At 37.1% G+C, this 21,574-nt stretch overlaps 2 protein-coding genes across 7 annotated transcripts in view; one reads left to right on the top strand and one right to left on the bottom strand.

Moving 5' to 3' along the window:
• ITGB1BP1 (integrin subunit beta 1 binding protein 1) overlaps window positions 1-21,574 on the bottom strand; it is a 143,594-nt gene that overhangs the window by 72,409 nt on the left and 49,611 nt on the right. The window lies entirely within an intron of this gene.
• Window positions 1-21,574, top strand: part of ASAP2 (ArfGAP with SH3 domain, ankyrin repeat and PH domain 2) — a 93,126-nt gene that overhangs the window by 31,089 nt on the left and 40,463 nt on the right. For all 5 annotated transcript variants that reach the window (XM_069805830.1, XM_069805827.1, XM_069805826.1 and 2 more), the window contains exons 4-7: window positions 5,930-6,004; window positions 7,580-7,629; window positions 18,136-18,265; window positions 20,410-20,495. In XM_069805830.1, coding sequence (XP_069661931.1) covers window positions 5,930-6,004; window positions 7,580-7,629; window positions 18,136-18,265; window positions 20,410-20,495 — 341 coding nt within the window. The remainder of the gene's footprint in view (window positions 1-5,929; window positions 6,005-7,579; window positions 7,630-18,135; window positions 18,266-20,409; window positions 20,496-21,574) is intronic.

Below are 21,574 nucleotides of genomic sequence, written 5' to 3'. Positions count from 1 at the left end.
TTCCCTGGAATCCAATTATTCAACTGTAATCTATTCAAGTTAAAGTTCAGGTCTTGGGTGTTTTATATGTGTTTTGCTATGCTTCTTTTATGTGTGCACTTTTAAATAGTGCATAAAACTAAAAAAAAAACTTTGAAGAACTTTGGTTCTTCACATTTGAAGTGATTCATAAAACACATCTTTAAGAGAAGAAATAAATTGACATTTACAGTATATCAGGTCCTTGTAACTACTAACTTCAGCCTTTCTAACACATTGTTTGGATCAGTTTATGATATGCTGTGCATTTTTTTTTCTCTTGCCATAGCTCCAATATCAAGCTACAAATTTTTCTTCAACTTCTTTTGGATTAGAAATGTTTTTAAGAAGATTGAGCAATCAATATGTCTTTTTTGGTAGTGAACTATCAGAAAATACTAGAGGCATTTTCAGAGGTAACATGGTACCTTTTGTGGCATGTGCAGTATTGCTTCTTGATGGTACCCTCGCTGCTAATTCCTGATAGAATGGTAGCACCCACAGTTCCCTGATAGGTTAGGTCTGTATGGCACTTGCTTATAGTGTAAATTGCTCTGTCTTCCTAGTAAATTTAGTGCCAAGCGATAATGGTGTGAGTCTTAATATGAAAAATGTCAGGACAAGTAAAGGCTCATTGCAACATGTTTGCACTTCAAATATTTTTTCCTTTAAATCCTATTCTTAGATTGCTACACCAAGAAGAAATAAAATCTGTAGTTGCCTGTCATCTCTGTCAGCACTCCTTGAAAAGGGATTTGATCTGTGAGGATGAAGTACCTATTTAACAAATTCCATTTTCTCTGTTTGTTGTTCTTCTATATATTCTCGTCCTTTCTTTTTCATTTATTTAAATTTAAAGCTAATGAAACATGCTGGATTGGGAGGACGGGAATCTGATATTTCCACTCTGTGGAAGGTAGCTGGGAGGAAGAGATTCCATGTGAGAAGTTTTTCTATTAATAATCCTTGGATTTTTAGCCAGTAGAAATGGAAGAACAGTGATAATATTTTTCTGACCATATGTTCCTGTTTTACTTCATTTTTTAAATGTAAGAAGGAGATTTGCTTAAATGTAAAAGGTAACAAATAACAAAACTGAAGGAAATATCTTTTTTGTATTGTATAATGAACTTAAGAAATTTAAGCCCAGAATTTTCTTTCCAGGGTAATAGTTCAGACTAAGGTTTTAAAAGAATATTTGGTGCCTGAACCTTCACAAGCATATTTTATTTAGAAGGACTCATCTTAGTTGAGCATAAAAAACAGCTACAGGTATACATATTTGAGGTTGGAGTATTATATGTGAAGCTTAATGATTTAAGTTGTGGTGTTTCTGTTTTTCACTGGTACACTTGAGGAAATATTGGCTTAATGGTGAGAGGAAAAAAAAATAAGAGTACTGTTTGATTTACGCTTGTAAAGACATAAACCAAGATGTAATAATTCCTCCTTAGTGGCATGGGTTTAGCTACACCTGGAATCTTGTCTTTATTTCTTTGCCAAAAAGATACTGATCCAACTGGAAGAAATTCAGAGGACAGTAACAAAAAATGATCAGGGCTTGAAAAGGCTGGTTTATGAGGAAAGCTTAGAAGAATTGGAAATGTATGGTTGCCTCACAGATAACTGTGATTGTGGAAGAGGAAAATAATAAATTGCATATAAATGGGATCTCACTGTGAAAATATTAGATGAGGTGTCCCAGAGAAAGCAATAGATGCTTACCACTTAGGTGTTTTTAACCTAGGTTAGAAAATGTGCAATTGGAAATTCTCCACCGGCAAGGAAGATGGGCTGGAATAACCTCAAGTCTCTTTCTTCCTTTGCTTTTAAAATTCTTCACTTTATGCTTTTAAGAATACCTTTAAAAATGTATTTCTGGTCATTTTGCGCTTGCACTTCCTAATGGAGACGTTCCCAGCTTGTAGTTTGTGTATCAGTGGTAGTACAGGGGCTGTTCCCAAGTAGTACATGGTGGCTACACTCAGCATCTTGTGCAAAGGCATTTTTCTAGGCAGCTCAGGCAGCTGAGCCAGCAGCTCCATGTGGGCACTTAGTGGTGGTCAGCTCCTGCTTTACTGGAGTCAGTTTTCTTACAGCATAGATGGGTGGTGGGTGATGTCCTACCTCAGCCACCGGCCTGGTGGGATGCAGTTTGTGCTATGGGACATGCCAATGCGCTGCAGGTGGGGCAGGGGGTGAGGACAGCAGAAAGGCAGTGTTTTGTCCTTGCATGTGAGAGGGAGACATGGTGCAAGATGAAAGTTTGTGCTACAAGTCTTTGTTATGTGATTTTCTGAAGTCTTGGGGTTAGATGCCAAGAGGTTAGAGTTCAGACAAACAAACTGCGTCTCATCTATAGCAGATTTCCACTTGCTCCCCGCTCTGTTGATTGGCCTTGTCCTATTAATGCTCACATCACTGGGAAAACTCTTGGACAGTATTAAATCCAATAGTACTTGCCATAAAAAAATGAAAATAACTCAATGATTTGTCAGCAGACAGTACTACTGTCACTTTCATACACCCAAGTTCATTGGTGGGTGAGAAGCCCACAGCCATGTACATGGACTGCATCTAGAATTTAGTAATGGCAATAGGAGTCATATCATACACTGTTCAACTGCCTGAATTTTAATTTAAATTGAAAATGTTTTAAGGTCCGCTCTGTTTATCTGCATGTTAAGAAAAGTATTTAACTTCTGAAATAGTGAAAAGGCGCTTTTTTAAATTTTTATTTTTATTTTTATTTTTATTTAGAAAACAAAACCTGTTGAAGTACTGCAGGCACCAGTATCCAGAGCTGTTCTGGAAAAGACTCATTAGAGTAATCAGGAGGGCTGGCAAAAGAACTTCAGTGTTTAGCCATAGGCTCTGAATCCACTTGAAAATCTTCTTTCCCCTTTGCAAATGTTGGCTTGGCTGTTGCCTCTACCATCACTTCTGGCAGCTACATGTTTGTTTATTTTTATGTTCTCCCCCCTGCCATTTCTTCTTCTCCTCCTCTGAGCCTTCTCCAACTTGGGAAGTTTTAATTTATTACCCTGTCTCTGTCATCTTACTTTGTTGAAGCTGTCAGGGGAAAACTGTGAGTCTGCCAAAGCAGCAGTGTTAGAAGCAGAAACCAGGTCAACTATTTTTTTTTCTTTTTTTTAAAAACATGTGGAACTTGCTAGTGTTCCTCTGACACAGGATGACTTTACATTTTGACTATTTTATGTTTTAAAATATTCTTTAAAAAGAAACGTGCACAAAGGTGCAGGAAAGCTTCACAGACATTAGAGGCAGTTGTATACATTTTCGCTCCCTGTATACACACAGAGTAGGAACTGCAGCATGTTAATGCTTCTCTGCATACCAAAAATGGATCTATATTTTTAGGTAGTTCAGTTTAAGCTTCTCAAGAAAGAGGGAAAAAACATGTAAGATCTTTCTTCTGTATATTGCTTGGTGATTTATAAATATGAGCAAGTATGATTCATCTAACTGGGTTAATAATGACAAATTCATACCTTATGTATGTTTACATTTGTTGTAAATAAAATAGGAGCATAGGGAATACAATAGACTGATAGCACACAGAAGGAATTAATTTGAATAGGCAAATATTCTCCAAACTTTTTAAAATAATGTTGGGGTTTTTTTCCTGTTCTTTTTTCTAAAGTTGCTTTGGACTTCAGGCCCCATGACTTGAAATTCTAGGAAACCTCCAGAACTGTTTTGGAGGCTGATTAATGTTTACATGAATATATCAGGGATAATCCTTCAGGGTCTGACATTTTTTCTTTCCTGACATAAGGAAAGAACAGTTGTCTTGAGTCTGCTGTTGAGAAATGCTTTCTGCCTGTTTATCTGGATGTGAGGAATAATTAAATGGAGGCTATGAAAGTATTGATCTTTACGTTAGACATTTGACTGCATCATACTAATAAAATAAAATAACAAAGTAGAAAACTGCATAGAATGTTATCTTAGGTGAGACCTCTTCTGCTTCTCCACCTGGATAGCCATTCTGGATGTGTGTGTCCATAGGTGTATGTGTTCCATCTGTTGTCTTCTAGAAGTTTTTATTTTTTTACCTAAGTTTTGTGTGATTTAAACCTTTTCACTCATCTCCTATATCTACAACATACAATTTTGGTAAACTTGAGCATGGTTATGTTGCTATGCAGATGTTGTAGTACTGCTGAGAACTTATGAGGTGGATGGTTTCCAGCACTGCCAGCTAAGCATGTGTAGATGTTGCTCATTCAGTTTTTATAGAAATTATTTTTTAAAAAAACGCAGAGTTGAAACTTAACTTGTTGATTCTAAAGGGCTGTGGCTGAGTCCTGCAGCTTTTGGGGGAGGAGGAAAAGTAGGGTGGAAGAGGGGAAATGTGATTTGAGTTAAGAGTTTAAAAGACTAGATTTTCTGTATTTCTTCAACCTTCCCATGCAGAGGCAATCTATTTAACCTTTAATATTGATGTATGTTCACTTTGTCTTTGATTACTGGCTGAAACTTCAAGCAAACACAGTAAGGTAGTATCTTTCAAGAGGAAGGGTGGGGGCTTGGGGCCTTTGTTTTAATAGCAGCTGTTAAGTACCACTGGGGATGAGACCCCTGCATCTGTTCTAGTGAGGCCACCAAGTAACTATAGGGTGATAGTGTTTTGTATTTTTCCATTCTGGGGAGGCTGAAGCATCAAAATCGGAAATATATTTTTCTCGAAGTTTCCATTAGTGTCCTTTCTTCTCTGGGTGGGTTATGCTGAAGGGGACTTTGATGTTCCTGACATTGTTCCTGAAGAAACAGAAGGATTTGTTGCTACATGATGCAAAGTTCTTTCTATGCTTTGAACATTTGAAATCCATCTTCATATATGCATTTCAGCGCTTCTTGAAAAAAACACATTTTAAAAGAACAGCTAACAATAACATCAAAAAAAGAAACCTATCCAAAGGCAACCTTCACCAAACTGCTGCAAAAGTTACTCTGATTTTTTCAATTGTGTGGTTCTAAAATACTCTGGTTTTTACTCTTCAGTGCAGTCCATTTAATCGTTACAGTTTAAACTGTGCCTAAGACATCATGGCCCATACCTTGAACGTTTTCCCTGAATCATAAAGGATTGGACATGAAGTCTTTCTTTTCCTGCTGTATGCTACTAACTCTCTTACTCTTACTGTCTTTCTTCATTCTTCTTCCTTATCAAAATATTATCATACAGATACTTATCTAAAACCATGATTATTTTACTGTTGTCTTCATTTGGAATTATTCTTTTTTCTTCTTTAATTACTTGTTTACTCTTGAATTACTTGAATACTCAAGACCTCATAAAATTCTTATTCCAAAGTTTGTATGAGATAAATAAGGCAGATGTATTACTTTTTAGAAATATAAGGAAAATATTTTAATAGTGGCTTTTTTACAGGCCAGCATTCTTTGTCTTTATAACTTCTGTCAGAGTAAGATGCCATGTATTGTGGGAATAGCAGATACGTTTTATGGAATAGGTCTGAAGAGACTGGAAAGTAAACAAGATTAAAATATAGTGATGAACTTAAAATATATAAGTGGTGAAAAACTGTATGATTGTTTTCATATAATTTAAACAGTGAAATCAGGCAATGTAAATATTAGTGGTCTTACTTTGCAGTCACTTTTGGATGAGATATTTATCATCGGCAGTAATTCTGCAGGTTTCCTGCTGGCTTGGGTTATAGAGTTTCCAGAATAAGTTTAATCAACTTATGCTGCCTCCACCTTTGATTACTGGCTGTACTGATAAACATCTTCATAAAGCAGGGTTAGAAAAATAATATATAAGATTTCCTTGTGAAACGTTCTGAAATGTGTGAATTGAGACAGTGTATGTTCTGTGTTAAAATATATTAAATGTTTTGATGTAATTTTCTTGTTACAGATTCAGAATATGAACAACATAATCACTTTTCCATTGGACAGTTTGCTGAAGGGAGATCTGAAGGGAGTAAAAGGGGTATGTTTATCTTATATATAAAATTATTATTGGTACAATAAATACATTTAGCTAGTGTATTAATCTTATTTGATGGAAGGCATGGGATACTGAAGTAATGTATTAGCTGAATAAACAAGAGGTTTGTTTTTTGGTTGGTTTTGGGGGTTTTTTTTGTGTGAATTGAGTCATCCCTTCTGTTTGTAGTTTCACATACAGCATGCTCTTGACTGTGTATACAAAACAACATTTGAGAAGCTTTAAAAGCAGCCCTGAGATATAGAAGATAAGCAGAGAAAGAGGTGTAAAATTTCAGATATTTACTTAGTTGAGGAGGGGGTAGTACTTTATTTAAAAGGATTATTATTAATATATTTATTTAGCATTCTAAACGTACCTGGAACTACAGGGATTATTAATAAAGACAGATTAGACTGCACGAGCATAGGATTTTTCTTAAAAAAGCTGAAATCTGCTTGTGCCCTGAGGATATTTCCTATTTGAAATAATAACAACTTAGGACTCAAATGATGATACGTTTATAATAAATTTCAAAGCCTATAGCCAACAAACTTCTTTGGCTTACACTTTGTTTACTACTGAGTAAACAGGAAGTGACTGGCAGCTATTATTCTAGGACATTGAAGGATGAAGAAAAATGTACATAGGCTAAAAATGGTCTCTGTAAATTACTGGAGGATAAAGAGATTATTTAGTAAGATAGGCTTATTATCTTTGTGTTGCTTGCTTACCACAATTCGCTTCTCTTGTTCTTCTCTATTTCTATGTCAGAATAAATACCTTTATTACAATACAGTCTTGCCCCGTGTTCCTGACTAGAAAATAATCAAATGCTGCTTTAATTAATTTCTTAGTTGTCGAAATAACTAGCTGACATGTAAGAATTAGTTCATAATCTGTAGTTGCAAAGTTTTTCCAGTGTCTGACAGTTAACAATATTTTTTTTTTAGCTGGCTAATCTCTTGAACTGCAGCAGAATTTCAACTGCTGCATTTCTAGACATCAGCGAAATAGTTTTACAACTTGTTAAGATGATTTTATCCAAATTGGCTTCTTCAGAGGGAAAAAATAAAGGAATTTGGAATATAAGTAATTCAAAATTCTCACAGAATTAGTTATGTCAAGCCATATGGCCTATACTGTTCCCATTAAGTCAGTGAGAAACTGATTTCTTTAACTTTAGTGGGTTGAATCAAGGCCTTAGCCAAGGCTATACCACAGCCTCATGACAGGCCCTTCTTTCCAGTGGAGACAGAGATGGAATGATGAGAAAATAGCTGATTTGATAAATTGCATAGTGTGCTCTTGGGATGACATGTGGTTATACCTTTTGAGGAGTAAAATGGAGCTGTAAAAAGTATCCTAGAGATACTTTTAAAAACATGAGCGTATTAATTCTGTGTATAAGATTGTTTTTCATACATGCAAGACTGCTTTTACACAATCCTTAGGTGAGCTATTCAAGAGAGAGTGGAGTCCCTTATTCTAGTAGGTGCTGCAGATGGCCAAGGTGTGTCTTCATTGTTAGATCCACAGTATATTTCATGTAAATAACTGTATTTTTTTTCTTTACAGGACCTTAAAAAACCCTTTGATAAAGCTTGGAAGGACTATGAAACAAAAGTGTATGTATCTTTTAAACTTTATTTAAAAGGGAAGTATAACTGACATCTATAAAGGTCATTATTTAATGTTAAGGTACCTGCCAGAAGTCCTAGCTTGGAAGCTGAGCTTTTTTTTTCTTTTTTTTTTTTAAAACCTGGAGCTGTGTGAAAATACAATTGCATAGACACAATCAATTCAAATTCTGTAATATACAACTTATTTAATGAGTAAACTGTCGTGTGTGTGTGTTGTGCCATGACAGTTAGTGTCTGGGGTAGACCTCTTTGCTTAATGAAGTTCCAAGTAATGAGCATAATCTCCCAGTGCATGTTCTTCCACTGCATATTCTTCCACTTCAATTGAGAAAGTTTTGCTTTAATTAGGAAAGAAATTTTAAAAAATTTTTATAGTATCCATATTACTACCCTGTAATCTACTACATGTGAAAGTGGACTTCCTTTTCTGCCTTCCTCTATTTTTGGAGGACACTACTGTGTAAAATGAAAAGTTATCCACCCTGTGTTTTCATCCTTAACTACCAAAAGTGCAGCAACATAATTGTACTTGATGTCCTTTTAAGCATTTGTTGTTCTTGTTTTTTTTCTTCTCCTCATCAGTGACTAATTCACTATAATTAGCAAGTTTCTTTAGTTGAAGAACACAGAAGAAATTATATACTTTATGCCTGAGTGTTTTGAAATGTCTTGACAAAAAATATCAAGAGTATGCAAGATTTAATTCTGGATTTGTTAGCCTAAAACCCCTGTAATGACTCTGTAATGTCTCTGGCTCTAGCACATCTTCTGAGACTCTGCCCAAGGCTGAGGTCTCTAGGAAGACCTTATTTGATGCTGAGCCTTTGGCACTTACTGAAGAGATGGTAAGGCTGGTGGGGGTGTTTGCTGCTACCATTCCAAAACTGCACAATTCCAGATTGATCCACTATCAGGAACCTTAGTAAGCCACATTTAATTAGTGAAGTTTGTTTAAAGATGTGGATGTTTTCTGCATTTAATGCCAAGGTTGGATGCTCTCAGCAGGTGTATTGTGTACTAGAAGTAGATGAACACCTATCTGCGTCTTGTCAACTGTGTCCCATATTGTGTGTCTAGCCCAGCTTACCATAAGCCACTTGTTTGAAGGTACCTGATGCACAATATAAACAGCTATAAAATCAGTTTTAATAACACAATTTCATATCCAGCTAAATGAATCAAATGAGTCACCAAAGCTCAGCACCTAAGATCAAACAAAATTAACTTTGGTACCTCATAAATCTTCAAGTGATTTAGTGCCCTACATCAAGAACAGTTGTTTCCTGGGTTGGCCAAGTCAATTGTATCCACAGCTGATAGTCTCTGAAGTAGAATTTTGTAGTGGGTTTTATTCCTTAATTTATTTTTTTTTTAATTGCACAAAGTTATAACGATTCTCTGGTGCCCACTGAGTTGGCCCATCTGAAGTTGTGTGCAAATACTCTTCAGAAATTATTCCTATAGGTGGTTTACTCACAAAAGCAACAAGTTTAGCAAGTTAGCTAAATGTCATTATTCCTTTTGTGAATAACAATGAGAACAGTCTAATTACTGCTTTCTAGGCTCAGTTTGTGAGGAGGACCTGAGTGGCTTTTGGTTTTTGAAACTGCCTAGCTATAGCTGGATTTTCATCACAAGACATTCTGAAACAGTGAGATAAATGTCCAGTCTGAATTCTTGGAAGATTGTGATGGCTCCAGTGTTCCATGTTCTTAATACCAGTGAACAATCCCTTTTGGTGCCATGCCAGTTATTGGCTGTTGAAGTAATTAAAATTTCTAATCATTGCCTATGGCAGTAGTTGATCCATAGTAGTTGGGCCATAAAGAACAGTCCTGTAATTTAGTCTTTTATTGTCTACCAGTGCTTGATTGCTGGATCTGAAAGCTTGTTTACTTATGTATAACTTATTGATAGTGACATCCCACAGAGTTTATGTGAAGAACTTAAAATACATTTGCACACTGCTGGGACATATATCAAGAAAACTGTTACTACTGGACCAAGATCTCTGATGCTTTTGGAATTTCTGGTAGAATATTCACTAGGATGGATGTTGGCAATGATGTAAAGATTTGTACTTTGATCCTCAGTTTGGTCAGAGCAGGTAGTCTGTTTCAGAGTCAGGTACTCCAGAAATATTTTAATTTTTTTTTAACTTAGTTAAGTGCTTGAGAAGTAAAAGTACCCATAGAAAATGTATTTGAATCTGTATATTTGGGGATTCTCATTTGAGTTTAAGGACAGTAGATACCTGGAAACATTAGTGTGTATGTTAGTGCATTAAGGACCTGAAAACGTGATGTTGATATTGTGTTTATTTTCTGTCTGTGGAATTGAGTCCAATGCTGCTTGTATAATATCGTGGGATTTTTTTTTCCTTTTAACCAACAGTCCTTTAGAAAGCCTGCTTTATGACTTTGCTTTCAAATAAGACACTTAGGTTTTGATCCAAAACAGGTTTCTTTTTCCATTGTAAGGAGATACCTCTTTCCAAGTTACCTCTGTAGTTTCTGCAAGATTTTTTAACAAATGAAGCACACCTCCTTGACAATGCCTATTTCTAAGCTATTTACATGTCAGGTTATTCAACATGCAAAAACTGAAGGTAGCACATGTTCATCAGGAAATTCTTTCAGATCCATTACCATTTGCAGTGATATTTTCAGGTGGTGGGCTGGTACAATTGCTGTGTGCTCTATTTTTTTTAAGTGGTTGGATGAAAGCTCCACATCAATGTTCTGGAGTTTAAAGCTCTTAGTCTAGCCTGTTGGACTCCTTCACTTTGATCAAGACCAAAGGATCATCTGCTTGAGGCTTGAGATAGGGAGCCTGGGAATTCTGTGTACAGGAAAATTCTTTAAAACAAGGGGGTTTTGGTTTTGGGTTGGTTTTTTTTTTCCCTTCCTTTTTTTCTTGTGGTTGTTTTACAACAGCAGACATTAGTTATTGTGGCTTACATTTGGCAGTCAGGAAATACTGTTTTCCAGTGCAAGCTGCCCTTCTATCAAGGAGCAGGCCAGTTTTCCATAGTCCTGTTGAGTTAAATTCAGACTGCGACTTCTATGAGACCCCCGCCCCTGCAGTAGGACTGCAGAATTTGTCAGGCCCTTTTGTGCGTATGATCAGTTCCCAGATAAGTTGAGATATTGCCAGCTGTCATTGGGTGTTGGTCTTTACAGATCTGAGACGGGAAGTTTAATGATGTGATTTTGAAGCTAGGGTGAGAATATTAATTTGAGCCTGAATCTGTTCGGGTCAGCTTTATCATCTACTAAATTTTGGACATAGGAAAACAGTGAGGTTTTTCTGGTTTGTTATTATACATGCCACTGAGGTTTCTTGAGATAATAACTGTTTTGATTCTGTGGCTGTCCCAAATGGATCTGAACTTCCTTATAGCTGTGCATTTTGGTCATCTGTAGCAGTGGGTGGATGCAGAGTCATCTCAAGAATTCTTAATCACTAATTGGATTTCTTTGTTGTAGTATCTTCAGTCTCTGTCTTAACAAAAAGGCCAAAGAGCCTGGGAGAACTAATCTCAGTCTCACCTACAGCTTGTGTTGCTGGAGTGGGATGGTGCTGGTGGATGTAGGTGTTGATAACCAGAGGTTTGCTCAGCCTTCTTCAATCTGTTACCTTAGATGACTCCTTGTTTGGACTGTGCCTAAAACCAGTCCTAGGTTTATGCTTAGTTAGCTATCTTTTCCAGTGATGCTTCTTCAAATATGTGAGTATTTCTTTTTATTCTTTTTTTTTTCTTTCGTTTTCTTTTCCCTTTGTGTTAACAAACCGTTCAAGGCAGCTAGGCTGCTCTTTGTCTGTGTATCCCTCTGTATCACATGCTTAAAATCATACTGTTCATCTGCATTTCCTAGTCACAAGTACAGACCTGTGAAGCTAAGTGCCAGATATCAAAGTGGTATTTTTCTAGTCTGTGGAGAAGTGACAGTGTCTTCATCCTGATTTCTGTCTTGATAGGCTGTCTTTATAGGGAAGAATTGGAGCTTATTTGCCTCAATATCTCGTCTCTCTTAACTTGCACCAGTGTGATGACATATCAGGTGCTAAAATACCCAGGTGTGACCTATTTCAAAAGAAATTCAGTTAATTAAAAAAATGGCATTTGTTTTGCTTTTTCCCTGTAACAATTTCTGAGCTGCTACTTCAAGCTCTGTATGTAATTAAGTGTGTTTAAAAATTGCCATGTATCTAGTCTTGTGTGGGACAGTGATATTAAGATCCATTCTTACACTCTTGGATCACCATCCATCAATGTTGATTATTATGCAATTTCTTCACCCTGTAGCTACCTAACTTCTTGGAGTATTTTCCTGAAGAGCACCTTAGCTGAAGTAACTCAGGGAGGCTGGATCCATTTATTTTTTTTTATACCCTGGGACTGTTATTGAATAAGGGAGTAAAAGGAGCAAGTAAGCCATAGCTTTATGCCAGGCTACCTGAATTAAAAATTGGGTACATCCGGAGGTGACATTCATGAATAATTAATCTTTTCTCACCATCAGTCATTAACACACTTCAGTTGAAGCCATAAAGATTTTAAAATACTTTTAAAGCTTTAAAGTAGTTAAAAGCAGCGCATTTCTCTAGGACCTCAGTTACAGTCTTTGTTTCCCATATAAGACGTGGTCGATGCTGCCTGCCACTACAGCACCGCAGTGGGACTGGTCTGTGTCCTTTGGGTAGAATTGGTGCAGACTGGGCTCTTTCTGTCATGAGGCGGTTTCTTTCCCCCATGTACTTAAACACTAATGGCAGACACGCTGGGGGAGCATATGGGGAAGGAGTACACATGTCATGAAAACTGCTCATTCTCCCAGCAGGCAGACCGTATTCAACAAGGCAGTGAGCCTGGTTTCAGCCACATTCTTCAGTTTAATGGGTCCTGTTGTGGTAGATTTTGAGGTAAAGACACTGTATCAATTTTGCACAGGAAATAGAAGCATAAACTTACTGAAGCATATTATTTACTCATTTTTTAGCTGAACATTCTGTATTCCAGACATAAACCTGTCTTTCCTGAAAAGAAAGAAATGTTACTTTTTTAAGTAAAGGTGTCTTATTTTTAGGCCTGTAAATATATATTATCTTCAGAAGTCCTCTGCTAATAAGTGTTATGCTAATGCCATGAAACATAAATGCTTAATGAAAACTAACAAGCTTTTCCTGGGAAGGCTGGCTCCCTCTCCTTCTTTCCCATTCTCCTTTTAAAAGCCGAGCATGAGGTCTTTTATGCACAACTGAGTGAAGAGAACAAGTTGTTTGAATGTGCTTATGGGATTATAGGATCAAGGCAGTAGGCTGAGGTGCATTAAGTTACTGTGCAGAAACGCAAGCACTCTTATCTAGGTAGAACTCTATCATTAATGAGTTGTTTCTGAACCATTTGAAGTCAATGGAAGAATGAACAAATTCTTATTACAGTCTTCTATGAAGATGTCTGCCTAGCTATTTGATTAAGTAATGATGTTTCCAGTTTGGTAAACTCATTTTTAAAACAATATCTAAAAAAATTTATCTGAAAATTCTGCCAGCTCTTCTCAAATTACTTCTTCAGAGCTCTAACTTGACTCAGTAGATTATTGATATTCGTAGATTGTAGATATTTCTGCCATGTTTCCTTTTAAAGCATGTACATAAGACAAAGTGGAGGTCACATCTTGAAAACAGTGGCAGAATGAAAGTGCTAAACAAGGTAGCTTCAATGTAGAATCATAGAATAGAATACTGGAAACATTTAGGTTGGAAAAGACCTTTAAGATCATCGAGTCCAACCGTAAACCTAACACTGACAAGTCCACCTCTAAACTATGTCCCTAAGCACCACTTCTACACACCTTTTAAATACCTCCAGGAGTGGTGACTCAACCACTTCCCTGGGCAGCCTGTTTCAGTGCTTGACAACCCTTTCGATGAAGACATTTTTCCTAACATCCAACCTAAACCTCCCCTGGTGCCACTTGAGGCCGTTTCCTCTCATCCTATCGCTTGTTACCTGGGAGAAGAGACCAACCCCCACCTCGCTACAACCTCCTTTCATGTAGTTGTAGAGAGCAATAAGGTCTCCCCTCAGCCATCTTTTCTCCAGGCTAAACAACCCCAGTTCCCTCAGCCGCTCCTCATAAGACTTGTGCTTTAGACCCATCACCGGCTTTGTTGCCCTTCTCCGGACACACTCCAGCACCTCAACGTCTGTCTTGTAGTGAGGGGCCCATATTCAGCTGGCTGTTGACCAATACATCGTCCTTTTCCACCAGGCAACTTTGCAGCCACTCTTCCCCAAGCCTGTAGCATTGCATGGGGTTGTTGTGACCCAAGTGCAGGACCCGGCACGTGGCCTTGTTGAACCTCATACAGTTATCCTCAGCTCATTGATCCAGCCTGTCCAGATCCCTCTGTAGAGCCTTCCTACCCCCAAGCAGATCAACACTCCCGCCCAACTTGGTGTTGTCTGCAAACTTACTGAGGGTGCCCTCGATCTCCTTGTCCAAAGCATTGATAAAGATATTAAACAGAACTGGCCCCAGTACTGAGCCCTGAGGAACACCACTTGTGACCAACCGCCAGCTGGATTTAACTCCATTCACCACAACTCTCTCGGCTTGGCCATCCAGCCAGTTTTTTACCCAGCAAAGAGTGCACCCATCCAAGCCATGAGCAGCCAGCTTCTTTAGGAGAATGCTGTGGGAAACATTGTCAAAGTCTTCGCTAAAGTCCAGGAAAACAACACTCACAATATTCTGCTCTGAGCCTGAGATTTCATATTAAGTATTTTTATTTTGAAAGAGATTACCTGCAAATGAAATGGAGAAAGCTCTGAATGAATGCAGCTATTATGGATGAAATAATGGAAAGATCTGGACATGTTTTGCTCATTCTGCCCTCTTCCCCATCCTCCAGCGCAGGATGAGTGAAAGAAAAAAGCTTTCCAACATTTCCAAAGGGAAAAGATGACTTCTCCATTCAAGACTTGGGTGATAAGAGAGAGAGTCGTGCTTTACTGTCAGCCTTGACAGACAGTAGGATAAAATAAGATGGTGGCTCTTTCACTGAAAGGCTAGGATGCCAGAGCTGGAGTTGAGTCAGACTGAAAAGGAAGACTAGACAAAAAAATGGATATTTGAAATGAAAATGTGTATTATTTTGTCAAACAAAATAGCGCTTGGGAGCACTCCATTTTCCAGAGTACTTCAAGTCTGTGCCTTCCAGGTGCTGTTCCTGGTCTCTGCACCTTCTCATACATGTACCCGGATTCAGCCTTGCTTACTTGTGTATGGGGAAGGAGAGGAAGAAAGTCAGAGTTGCTGCCCAGCCAGCCAGTTCACTACTGTTGCATGTATACAGGGTGTTCTAGTTGTTTACCCTTGTCTGCGGGCTGAAAATAAATACCGGTCTTTGGCATGTTAAACAGTAAAATAGGTCCTGTCCTTTTTAAAGTTTAAAAAAATAAAAATCCGTACTTTGATGTTTATTTATACCATGATCTGTATGACAGAATTGATTTTTTTTAAATACAAATTAAAATTTATATTGAAAAACAGTTGTATTTCAAATTGAAGCTGTAAAAATAGTCATATAGTGGAGGCTGAATGGTCAAGCCTATCTATTTTGTATCTGATCAACTTTTCTGTTGTAATTGTTCATCCTGTATTTCAGCTTTACTTGTCTGTTACACAAATCTCAGCCCACTGTGTATTAGTCATGTGTAGCTACATTGTAAATGGACTGAAGTGTGCTCAGATTTTAATCCTAGTCAGCAAAATCTATATATGTGATATGTGCTGCATGCACCTCAAGAACAGCAGCTTTACAAAACATCTGCCTGCTTCTAGAGGATTTTTCTAGTTTGCCCAATTTTCTCATTAATTTTGCTTAATTGATTTGTCTGGAAAACCTGAATACCCTGCAATATTTGGAAATCCCACAGCGGTACATCATAGAACTGTCTTTGCCAGAAGGATTTGGTTAATGTCATAGTAGAGTGACACTGGAAGCTGAGCTGACCCTAACACTTGGACAGGAAACAGGGCCAACCTTTAGCACTCAGATTTGCATGCAACACTGCTGTACATGGTTGGTTTGTTTCCCTAGAAACAAAGTGCCCTGTAGTATCAGTCAGATAGGAGGTAGCATGTTACTGTAGCAAAACAACAGGTTAAATTCTGGATTACAAAGCTGAAAATGTAGTTAGAGACTAAAAGCATAAATAATAAGGAAATGCGAATGTGAAATGCACCATCATGTATCTCTGGTACTTGTCACCAAGAGATAGTTTGGGTTTTTTGTAAAGCATCTCTGAAGTTTTTGAAGCCATGGAGCCTTAAGCTCCAGCAAACGGCTTCAAGGATGTCTTACATCTATGAATTACTTGGTAGATGCTGGTATGCTTTAGTCTTGGTTTAACTACTTTTTGCCTGTGGAGTATGATTTATCCTTTAAAGAGTAGAAAGGACTCTTTCACTGAAACCTAGCTTGCTTTTTAAAAGGAATTCAGTTTCTCAAAACAATGTATGCTGTAATACTGTGCATAATGTTTGACTCTGGCAGTTTTAGTTGTCTTTTGGTTTAACTAGCATTTAGACACACCTTATGACATGTTAATAAGCTCTTAAAATTTTGGAGGTGGTTATGTCATCCTATGTTCAAGTATTGTTCTCTGTAAACAATGAAAATACAGTACAATAGCAATTGATAGTTATTAGGCTTGACTCATGTTTCAGTGAATTCTCTGGCCTCATGAATTTTTAGATTAATGTGGAAATTGAGAGAACTAAAAACATCCCGGATCTTTGCTCTGAGGTTCGACTTTTTTAGAACTCTCAAGTATGATATAATGTAAACTCTCCTAGTGTGTGTGCTAGAGAGGAGCTGCATATTTGTAATTTTCTGTGAATCTTTTTGTAATGGTTTATCTTCTTTGTTCACTGTTGATGTCTTGTTAATTCTTGTGTTTGGATTCTGTGTTCTGTGGCTACAAAATGGCATAATTGGTAGCAAGTGGGTAAGAGTACAGACTTATTTTGATGAAAACAGAACATTCTGGAATCTGGAGTTTTTATTCAGGTGAGTGAAGGTTTTCAGAATATTTATTTCAACGGAGAGGAGCTTCCCTCCGAATGTCTGCTTCTGGGGGGATGTGATGGGCTGAGAAGGAGCGTAGTGCTGGCTGGATGTGCTGGCAGCTGGAACACTCCATGGGGCTGGCTCTGCTGTGCCTGCCAGAACGGAGAGCACAGTGGGGCTTTTTGAATTGCTGTTCAAAATGTTTCCCTGTGGGAATGTTACAGGATGGGATTAATGGGATTAATTCTAGTTTTCGCTTGCTGCTTGAGGTGTAAGAGGAGGCAGTTCCTCATTCTTGAGAAGTATAAGTACAGAATATATTGTTGACTGGAAGTCCTTAGACCATCTAGGACATTTTCCCATAAGCTGCTATGGTAATGTTAACATCAGGTTAAGAGAGCACTTGAGGCATGTCATCTTTTCAGAGAGAGAGCTGAGAGACACTTGACTGCCCAAGAGGAGGTACAACAGTGCATGTGTTATTTGTTCCTCTCATCTGCTTCCTGTATAATGCTTCCTCTTGTTCAAAAGCAGTATAGCATTTCCTCAGGAAACTCTTTCCAGAATTTTCAGCTTCTAAACATTTCAAGTGGCAAACTAAAAGTATTTCTCTGAAAAGTAAATACCCTCATGTATTTTCTTTTATGAATAATCTTTTTTCATATCAGGCTTGTCTAACTGTGTAGTATAATTATGCTACCGCCTTTTGGAATAATATGTAGAATAGCTGTAACAAATGCACGTGTGTTTAGGGGAGTTATACTGTATGGCAGGCATTGGTTATTAATTTGCATTCTGCAGGAGAACTTGTTTTATTCAGAGCTCTTGGAAAATGTTCATGGAAACTTTTAGGGAATTAGGACAGCTGGTCTAGCAGACTTTGAAGTCTGCAACACAGCCGGCTGGCCAGCATTCCCAGTGCCAACTGGCTCAGCAGCAAGTAGAGATGGCAAATGTGATTTTGGCTTAGGAAATCCTGTATGTAGAAGATGACTTGATGACAGGCAAGACTCAATAAAACTGGTGACATAATTGAACTCTGTTAACCAGTGTTTGGTCAGTTGGGATTAAACATCCCCCTACGTTTTCAATTAAAATTCATTATTTTGTTTCTGGATTTTTTTTCTTCAATGCAAGAACTTAGTATCTTCCTTGCGTTTAGTATCTTCTTTTGGAATATCTGTCAGGACATTATTTTAACAGATGACTGAATTAAATTTCAGCTACTGTATGTCATTGCTGATCTTCTAGTCATTGTCAAATTTCAAACGAAATGTCATCTGGAAGTAAGTCATATGCAAAGGTACAAGAGTTTGGCTTTGCATCTGTCAGCAGACTTTGTGAATAATCAGATTTCCTGAGAGGCTGTGGATTTCTCACTTCATTGACTGATTCTTTGCCTTATAGTACAAAAATAGAGAAGGAGAAAAAAGAGCATGCTAAGCTGCATGGGATGATCCGTACAGAAATAAGTGGAGCTGAAATTGCGGAAGAAATGGAGAAAGAAAGAAGGTTCTTCCAGTTACAGATGTGTGAGGTAAGACTTAACGTGAAATTCATATTGTTTTGCTAATATTTTTAGGAAAATTTTGTAAACCAAAATTATTTAATGGCAACTGTGATGTTAAAGGGAAATGCTAAGTTATTAGTGGACTCCATTTGCTAAAGCACTTTTTTATTATCCTGATGTGCTAACTCTGCAGGGAATTTAGATCTAATTTCACTTAGCAAGTAAGTTGTAGAAAAAATAAATAATGCAAAGCTCATTTAAAGACTGAGAGATGATAATAAGTAAGCCTTTACACTCCTACTTCACTGTAAGTTATTTTAAGCCCTAGATCATACTCTGAATTGTTCCCTACACTGACAGCTGTTGCGTTATTATGAGGAGAGACTCGAGTCTAAGCACACTGTTGGGCTGGTGCTGAAAAAAAAAGTGCTAAGGATGGAATCCAGTTGTCTTTCAAGATGTTTCAGAATGTTTCTAATTAGAAATCTTTGTGATTTTGCAGTATATTAAATCTGATGGGAATATTTTTGGTTCAGTTCGTTTAAGGGCATGTCAGGTTCCGTGGTTTGGAATTCAAGTTGCTGTGTTCGTTCTTTCTATGCGTTGACTCAAAATACACCACGGGTGTTTCTTCTGTTTTTACTATGATGATTATGCCTACGTAGCTTACTCATATGCCTACATAGCTTAATAGCAGTTGTCCAGAATACCACTTTTAGTAACTGCATGCACTGGTATTTAGTAGGAAAGCTTCACATTCCTGTACAGAGTCAGACTAAAGTATTCAAAACCGATGAAGGGATTTGAGTACCCAATAAACGTATGGATGTTGCCAGCTAATTGCCCATCTGTATCCTTCCTAAAAAACAACAGGAACAGATGCTTCTCTCTTCCTGTGTCACAGCATAGGAGGAGTTCACTTTAGTCAGTTGTAGTGATAGTAAAATGCAGGGTGAAGTCTGTGAAATTGAATCAAGTTACCTTAAATGTGGAATAGCTGAAGTGTATCCTGTATTCTTCTGATTTGGGGGAAAAGAAGTTTAAACTCAGTTACCTCTGAATAGTCTTAAAAGGGGACTTTGTTTTGATTTTGTTAGTAAATCAGAAGTGTGACATATTGAAGTTGTATCATAAGTACAAGCTAGTTCTCTAAAAATTGTGAAAGTTAACTGAATACCAGATGCCTAGAGCTACATTTTAAATTAACAGGAGTTAGAGAGGTCATTCTTCTAATTGAATATTATCCAGTGCACATGTCTACATTTAGGCTAATCATCTGTTCACCTGAACCAGTGTAAAAAGCTGCAACATCGAAAACTGGCACGTGGATACTACCTTATTTCAGTGGGTTTAAAACATTCAGGGTGTACCGCGGGTAGGGGAAAACCAGATGCATTAGAGCATTGCTGAGAAGATGTTCATTCCTTTGCTTGGAGGTCACTGTCTAAGCAGGGGTTAAAAATTGTCATTTGATGGACAGTTGAAGACTCCTGTAAATATTTGGTCAGCCTCTAACTTCTGCTTGCATGACTGACATCTTTCATGCTATGGCATTCAGGGGAGGAGCTGTCACTTAATGTGGACTTTGACTGTGCCTTATGCAAAAGGACACTAATTACACTTTTTTTTTTAGCTTGACAGTAAATTTTAAAAATCTCTTGCTAAACTGTAATTTGCTGTAATTACTGTGTATAAGGAATTGATAGAGGTAATGATAAAATCAGAAGGCAGATTTTAAAAATGCTTAAAATAATCCCTCACTTTTTTTGAGTAAACTGCTTTCTTCCTCAATGACATCTATTTAGCAATGAATTTAACAACTAGTGAGACAGATACCTAGATGGGCTGCTAGGTTTAAGAATGAGTTCCTAAATTTACTACACAACCTCTTTTATGCTTATTTTAACACAGGCTTCCACTAGGAGCTATGAAGGCTGTTTTGACAATTTGAACTAATCATAGTGTAGTATCCCCACAGGGTATCAAGAATCAGTGGTGACAACAATTGCTTTTGTGTGATGAACCCTTGAAGACATTGTTTGATGCGTTCTCTTTTGGGTCTTCTAAGGCTGCAGCTGTTAAAGCTTGTTGAAATATAGCTGAAAATAAAATGTTAAAAAAATACTGTAGCAGTAATAATTAGTTTCTTTTGTGAATTACTGTTTTAACAGTACCTGCTGAAAGTCAATGAAATCAAGATTAAAAAAGGAGTGGACTTGCTTCAGAACTTGATCAAGTATTTTCATGCTCAGTGCAAGTATGTTTTAGTTTTTTTTATATCTACACAATAACTGGAGCAGTATTTTGTTTTAAACATTTGACATCATCATAACACTTTTTAAAATTTTTCAAAATAAATGTAAGATTCAGCTGTTCTTGCTGATGTCTTTTGACAAATTGCTTTTGTCATGGATTAGTCATTGCTTTTGTACTGTATTCCAAAACATGTAATGAGGTTGAGCTAGTACCATAGAATATAATTGTCTGTTCCAAAGGAGTGACGCACAATAATTTGGCATATTTCATAAACTACTCTTGAAACAGAGCTATTAGTTTGGTCTATTAGTTAGTGGTCCATTAGTTTTGATGGGCTTTTTTGAGTGTATCTAGCAATGATATAAATCAATTCTGTGCTCATGAAAAATAAATTGCATAAGCAGTGGAATAAAACTATATTGAAAGAATCTTTTTTTTCTAATTAATTGGAGGACTCAATAATAAAACATGAAGCTCTCATTAGAATTATGTACTTTTTTTATGGTAGTCTTACGGATCAATAATATAGCAGTAAAGTCATACCTATAAACTTGAAAAAGCTGCTGTTAACCTGTTAAAACAGTAAGTTTTCATCTTAAAAGACCAGTCTGCATCTATGTGGGTTTTTTCCTTATATAGCTATGTCACTTTTAAAATCAGATTCACCATCTGCTCTGTCCATTTAATAAAGCTTCAACAACATAAATGCTGTGTTGTGTTGTCACTTTCACGTCTGCTTCCCAGAGTGAAAATATTTCTGTTGCAAATGGTGCAGCAATTTTTAATCAAATGTGTGTGTAGTTGTGGTTTCTTTAAATTTATTTTTCAAATCTCACTCTTTTTTTTTTAAGACCTGGAATACTTGGCATAGATTACATTACTGTGCCAATACAAAAATACATATGATACTGTAATATGTCTCCTATTCAGTTTGCATATAGGCCATAATTAATGCTTGGGAAACAAAGGGGTTTTCCTTTAGTAAGACAATTGCATCAGATATTAAATTATTGGGCTCCAAGAAGTCACAATTATTCTGCATCTGCTAGAGCTTTTTTGCTGTTCTACAGATGAATCTTG

This window comes from Haliaeetus albicilla, chromosome 18 (genome assembly GCF_947461875.1).
Source record: "Haliaeetus albicilla chromosome 18, bHalAlb1.1, whole genome shotgun sequence".
Taxonomy (NCBI): Eukaryota; Metazoa; Chordata; class Aves; order Accipitriformes; family Accipitridae; genus Haliaeetus; species Haliaeetus albicilla.
Note: the sequence above shows the minus strand (reverse complement) of the source record. Positions and strands in the feature narration are given on the sequence as shown.